This window comes from Galeopterus variegatus, unplaced genomic scaffold, assembly GCF_000696425.1.
Source record: "Galeopterus variegatus unplaced genomic scaffold, G_variegatus-3.0.2 Scaffold1567, whole genome shotgun sequence".
Taxonomy (NCBI): domain Eukaryota; kingdom Metazoa; phylum Chordata; class Mammalia; order Dermoptera; family Cynocephalidae; genus Galeopterus; species Galeopterus variegatus.
Window position 1 is genome coordinate 263055 of NW_007727678.1, and position 7482 is coordinate 270536.

General features: G+C 42.3%; 1 protein-coding gene across 1 annotated transcript in view; it reads right to left on the reverse strand.

The window, feature by feature from the left end:
• EFCAB6 (EF-hand calcium binding domain 6) overlaps positions 1–7482 on the reverse strand; it is a 303634-nt gene that overhangs the window by 192009 nt on the left and 104143 nt on the right. Inside the window, 1 exon segment of the mRNA XM_008577701.1 lies at positions 6916–6954. Coding sequence (XP_008575923.1) covers positions 6916–6954 — 39 coding nt within the window.

Genomic DNA, 7482 nt, shown 5'->3' on the forward strand with positions numbered 1-7482 from the left:
CAAAAAAAAAAAAAAAAAAAACAAAAAAAAAAAAAAAAAAAACAAAACCAAAAAAAAAAAAAACAAAAAAAAAAACAAAAAGCCTAGGAATAAATTTAACCAAGGATGTGACAAATCTCTATGATGAGAACTACAAACCACTGTTGAGAGAAATTAAAGAGGACACAAGAAGATGGGAAGATATCCCATGCTCTTGGATCTGAAGAATTAACATTGTGAAAATGTCCATACCAGCCAAAGTCATCTACAGATTCAATGCAATCCCCATCAAAATTCCAATGACATTTTCTCATAATTGGAAAAAACAATCCTAACATTCATATGGAAGAACAAAAGACCAGAAATAGCCAAAGCAATCTTGAGCAAAAAAAGTAAAGCTGGAGGCATAATACTACTTGACTTTAAACTACAGTACAAAGTGATAGTAACCAAACAGCATGGTACTGGCATAAAAACAGACACATGGACCAATGGAACAGAATAGAGAATCCAGAAGTCAACTCATGCACGTACAGCCATCTGATCTTTGACAAAGGCTCCAAAACCACACACTAGGGAAGAGACTGCCTCTTCAGTAAATGGTGCTGGGAAAATTGGACATTCATAGGTAAGAAAATGGAACTAGACCTGTACCTCTCACCAGATACCAAAATCAAACCAAAATGGATTAAAGAATTAAATATATGTCCCAAAACAATAAAACTCCTTAAAGAAAACATAGGAGAAACACTCCAGGAAATAGGATTGGGCATAGACTTTATGAATATGACCCCCAAACCACAGGCAACCAAAGGAAAAATAAACAAATGGGATTATATCAAACTAAAGAGCTTCTGCACAACAAAAGAAACAATCAATAGAGCAAAAAGACTTCCAACAGAGTGGGATAAAATATTTACAAAATATACATCAGACAAAGGATTAATAACCAGAATATACAAGGAACTCAAACAACTTAACAGCAAAAAAACAAAAAAAAGGAAAAAAAAATAAAAACCAAAAAAAAAAAGAAACCAAAAAACTTAAAAAAAAAAAAAAAGACAAGTAACGTGATTAGAAAATGGGCAAAGGAGCTGAATAGGCATTTCTCAAAGGAAGATATACAAATGGCCAACCACTTTGAGATACCATCTCGCTCCAGTTAGGATGGCTAATATCCAAAAGACTGAGAATGACACATGCTGGTGAGGTTGCGTAGAAAAAGGAACCCTCCCACACTGTTGGTGGGACTTCAAAATGGTGCAGCCTTTATGGAAAATAGTATGGAGGCTCCTCAAACAATTACAGATAGATCTAACATATGACCCAGCTATTCCACTGCTGGGAATATACCCAGAAGAATGGAAATCATCATGTCAGAGAGATACCTGCACTCCCATGTTTATTGCAGCATTATTTATGATAGCCAAGAGTTGGAACCAGCCTAAATGCCCACCATTGGATGAGTGGATATGGAAAATGTGGCATATCTACACAATGGAATACTACCACTTGCAGCAACATGGATGGACTTAGAGAAAATTATATTAAGTGAAATAAACCAGGCACAGAAAGAGAAATACCGCATGTTCTCACTTATTTATGGGAGCCAATAAAAATAGATAAGTAAACAAATAAACGGGGGGGGGGGGAGGGAAGAAGACACAACAATCACAACAACTCCTTGATTTTGTTAAGACATGTGAACAGATATGATATTGATGGGAGGAGGGAGGAAAAGGAAGAATTGATAAAGGAACACAAAAATCAACTATAATGTATACTGATAAAATAAAATAAATAAAAATAGAATGAGATGTCTCTACATACCACTAGAATGGCTAAAATACCAAGTACTGGTGAGAATGTGGAATATCTAGGACTCTTACATATTGCTGGTAAAACTGCAAAATGGTACAATCACTTTGGAAAACAGTTTGATAGTGTCATAACTTTAAACATGCACTCGCCATGGAATCCAGTAATTTTACCTCTAGACATTTACCCAAGAGAAATGAAAACATATATCCACACAAAGACTTGTATATGAATGTTTACAGCAGTGTTTTCCATCATGACCCCAAACTGAGGACAACCCAAATGTCCATCAACTGGTGAGTGGATAAACTGTAGTGTATCAATATTATGGAATACCACTACCAATGTTGGAATGTTGAAATCGGCAACAACATAGATGATCTTAAAAACATAGCAAGTAAAAGCAGTCAAGCACAAAAGACTACACGCTGTATGATTCCATTTATGAGAACTAGAAAAGGCAAAAAACTATAGTGACAGTGACAGAGAGCAGATCAATGGTTGCTGGAGGTGACGATCAGGGGAGGGGCTGACCACAAAGGGCAATAGGAAAATCTTAGGGTAGTGACATTTTCTATATCCTGACTGTGGTAGTGGTTGCATAAATACATACCATTGCCAAAACTCATGAAATTATACAATTAAGAATGAATTTTATTTTATATATCTTACAGTTCCATAAAGCTAGGATAAAATTTTTTCAAAACATAACAAATAGGCAAAGGATATGAACAAACAATGGTTTATGGAGGAAGTGCATATAACTTTTAAATATGAAAAACATGCAACCTCAATAGCAATCAAGGACATGCAAATCAAAACAACAACGAGGAACTGGGTTTTTGCCTATCAAATTAGCGGGGACTTAAAAATGGCAATGTTGGGCCAGCCTGGTGGCGCACTGGATAAGTGCGCCGCTTGGGAAGTGCGGCGGCGCTCCCGCCGAGGGTTCGGATCCCACATACAGACTGGTTCCCGCTCACTGGCTGAGCGAGGCGTGGGAGCAGCGCTGAGGGTTGCGATCCCGTTGCCGGTCCCGGTCCGGTACGGGGGCAACACTGAGGGTTGCGATCCGTTGCCGGACACGGAAAAAGACAAAAGACAAAAAAAAGAAAAAAAAAATGGCAATGTTAAATACTGGCAAAAAGCACTCTCACGAACCGCCCTTGTAAGAATAAATTAACACCTTTCTGAAGGGCATTTTAGCAATATGTAATGTAAACCTTAAAAATGTTCAAACCCTTTGACTCAAGGGTTGACAAAACATCATATAGCCATTAAAAATTAATTTCAAAGGTTTTTTTAATGACATAAAAATGCTCCTGATAGGATATTCTGTGAGAAAAGAGAACATAATGTATACCTCATATGGTCTCAATCATGTTAAGTATGTCTGTGGGTGTGTGTACATGCACACACGAAAACATTCTGGAAGGAAATAAAACATTAATAGTAGGTATCTCTGGCTATTAAAATTATGGGTAGCTCATTTTTTCTTTATAATTTCTCCTATTTTCCAGTTTGAGCATGCATGGCTTTTCTAATCAGCTTAACAAATACAATTTCCAAAAAAATTAACACACATCTTTGCTAGAAATCACGTGAATAAACATTATTAACCAAATAAAGAAACAGCTGATTTTTTTTTTTACTCGTAAAAGCGCCCCTGTATCTCCTTTTATTGCCTCAAGCAGGTATCCCTCTGGATTCTGATGTTGGGAGTCAAATATCATCCCCAATCCATCTTTCCATACTACTAATCTAGCTAGAGACCTAAAGAGCATGTGACTCCACCTAGGGAGAGGGGAGAAGAAACATAAGGATTTGTCGCACTGAGTCTCTCCTCCATTCAACAGATGTCAGAGGCAGCGTCCAAGAGCACCAGGGCCAGAGAGACTAATGACAGCAGTCCTAGGGACCGGAGAAGGCTCAGCCAGGAGATGAGCCACCTGCGGTGGAAGCGAGTCTCCACCTGCACTGTTCCTCCTGTTCAGGCTGCTGTCTGCCTTGCCTGGGCATGTTCTCTCCAACCCACGGGAAGCTCTCTGTCCTCCATCCCCACAACTTGTTCATCCCCCTGGCTGGGCAGTCGCACGCATGCATACACTGCCAAGGGTATGGGCATGTTCTGATGTTAGCTGTAATCTGCCCCCTTCTCTTCTCTTGAAAGATAAGGGTGGCACGTAATTGAAAGTGGTGTTACTTCAGAAAGAACCACTGTACTTTACCAGAAAACAGAATCTCTTGCATGTTTAAACTTTATTAACAGTAGGTAACAAATCCTTTGCAACACATTCCACACTTCACAACATGTTGCTCCATCCGAGTGTGCCATGACCCCAGGAGAGAGGAAGTGAGGGCCTCAAGTAGGGGGGGGGGCGTGGAAAGACCGAGCACACAGGACACATGGCCACTATGGGCCATCTAGGGCAGCACTGTTCTGTGACCAAATCAGTTTGGGAAATACTGCATATCGGCCTCGTAGAGACTCATGATGCTCAGCTAACATATTAATAGCTATGAGATGTCCTACAAAAACAAAATCTACTTAATCTGACATTTCCCAAATTTCTTTAATATTGAAACCTGCTGTTAGCATTAAAAATGCACTTCAAAATGTTCTAGAAAAACATTTATTCTTAATTGAATTGAACTGAATATAATTATTGGGTAGGAAATAATGAATAACAAGCAAAAAGAAAAACCACATGTGTAATTTTTCTTTCAGATTTCATACACATTTTCAGAATATTTGAGGATCACCCTGGCCCCTAACTGCCAGCATGTTAAGGCACCCCACCTCAGCCCGCTTCAGTCCTCAGTCCAGCCTGCACAGGAGCCTTCTGTCACCTGGCCCGCCATCTTGACCCTTGGCCAGGGACATGGTTGAAGAAGCCACCATGCGGGGCTTCAGCTTGCCCCTCCAGCTCCTCTCTGCTTCCTTTCTTGTCCACCACGTCTGTGCCCAAGGCTGACCTCTGTGGACCGCATTCCCTGGGCTGCCCTCTGGCTTCCAGCTGGGTTTATTGATGAAAGGCACTGAGACCGGAGGATGGGTTGAAACACGACTGGGCTCTTTGTTCCCGCTGGTTTCTCCTCTGTTGGGCCAGTGTCTCACAGAGACTGTGTTTCTCTGCAAATGCCCAAGCTCCTTCTGGGAAACCATCTCTTATAGCTACAGCTTGGGAGTAATTAGAATAAGCCACAGAGTAATCAGGGTGTTTAGACCCACAAGGATTTCTGGCAATAGCTCATTGACCACAGGGGACTTAGGAAAGATTAAGGTGCTGCCTAATATATATGGATACATAGATATATACAGAAAATTCTAGGTCTGGTGGGCAGAAGCTTGACTTGAGTCATTTAAGGGGAATCCATGGCCTTGTCCCAGGTCACAGACCCAAACCAATTTACAGACCCAGAGCCTGGTCTGGATACCTTTAAACAACAACCCTGCAAAATAGCCATAGGTACGTACTGAGAAATTCCCTTCAAACTTTGCCCAGTGGGTCCAGAGAATCTTCATTCAAACCTTGTACAGAAGGCCCTTCAGCTATTCATCAAGGTGACCGTGTACTAAGGGAAGAATACCCAGAGATTTGGAGCCTACTAGATGGTGGCTCTGAACAGATGATAATCTCTGGACAACCAAAGTGCCAGCATAGTCTGTTGGTCAGAGCGGAGGCTTACAGAGACGATGGGTGGAGCCCAAGTGCATTTCACAGTAGGTCCAGTGGGATCACAGACTTATCCTGTGGTTACTTCACCAGCTTCAGAACATATAATGGGAATATAGATTCTTAGTCACTGCAGAACCATCATATTGGTTCTCTGACCCATGAAATAAGCTATAATGGTAGGAAGAACCAAGTGGAAGCATCAACCTCTCACAAGAAAGTAAACAAAAAATAATACTGCTTCCCTAGGGCAAATGCAGAGACTAGTGCTACCACCAAAGAATAAAAAGATGGAGGATGGGGCAGGGTTTGATTTCTACCCTATTTCCATCTAAATCGCCTCTCTGGCCAATGCAAAAGCTACTTGGGTATTGGAAAATGACTGTGGACTATTGCAAATTTAATCAGGTGATGAAGCCAATCACGCATGCAAATCAGCATAGCCCCTGGCATCTGGTATGCAGCTACAGACATAGCAAATGCTAGTTTTTCGATTCCTTACCAAGTTTCCTTTACATGGCAGGGAGATCTGTACAACTTCACGTTTCCTTATCTCAAGGCTGTGTCAACTCACCTGCTTCCTGTAGTAGTAATGTGAAGGAACTCTGTTCAAGGCTTTTGCAGAGGGTTTTGCAGGTATTTACAAAGTAACTGTGCATTGTTATGATGTGCTGTAGCCATCACACTGGCCCATTACAGTGATTATATCATATTAAGTAGACCTAGTTACAAAGAAGTAACAAGTATCCCAGAGGCCTCAGAAAGACATGTGTCAAAGGGGAGGAGATAAACCCCAACAAAGTTTAGGGGCCTGCCATTCTGATAAAGTTTCTAGGGATCCAGAAGCCTGAGGCATGTTGGAATAGTTCCTCTAAAGTGAAAGATAAGTTGTTGCACATTGTGTCACTGATCACAAAGAAAGAGGCACGTGCTTAAAGGGTGTCTCCAGATTGGGGAGAAAATTCGGTCCTGCTGCTCAGTCATTTGCAGGTAACTCACAAGTTTGCCAGTTTTGACAGAGGCATAGAGCAAGAAAAAGCATTGCAGAAAACTGCTGTCCCAACTGAGCCTTATGACCCAGTACACCTCATGCTAATGCAAGTGTCCACAGCAGACAGATGCCATGTGGACCCTTCGGGAAGCCCCAGGAGGAAAATCGGTGCCCATACTCCTACTGTTCGAAAATAGGGCACTGCCCTTTCCTGCCCTCAGCCTGCTACTGAGCTCTGGTAGAGTATGAACGCCTGACCACAAGACAGAAGTGACTAGGAGCCTCACACAGCCTGGAGGAGCAGCTGTTATCTGATCCGTTGAATCATAAAATTAGACGTGTGCAGCAGCATTCCATTGTTAAGTGGAATAGTACATTTGAGGCCAGGCCCGAGCAGGTCTGGAGGACAGAAAGAGCATGTGTGAGCAGGTGCTTCACACTTCACGGTACCTGCTCCTACCGCTTCACGGACTCCTGCTCGACACACACCTACGGCCTCATGGCAAGTTCCTCATGACCAGGAAATGGAGGAAGGGACATGGGCCTGGTTAACAGATGGGGCTGTGCAAGGTGCCCCCAGCAGCCTAAGGTGGAAAGCGTGGCCCTTCTCAGGGTGGCCCTGGAAGACAGTAGGCATAGCTCGAGATATAGCTGACTGTCCCCTGTGGAAGGTGTGAGTCCATATATTGATTCATGGGCAGTGAATGATGGGCTTGCAGACTGGTCAGGGTCTTGGGAAAGAATGAGATTGAAAGATTGGTGACAAAGAGGCCTATAAAATATTAGACGGACCTAAGAAAATAAGCACAGCTTGTAAAGATATCTGTGTCTCATGTAAATGGCCACTGGAAGGCAAGCACTGTGGAAGAGGCTCCCAATCATCAGGAGGAAAGGAGACCTGTTCCTGAGCATGCCACTCAGTCGTCTTCCCCAGGCAACTGGCGCTTGTTTGTGGCTTTCATACAAAAGTGGTCATGGTGGCAGAAGTAGAGGCAGTGTGTTGCTTTGATAGCATGG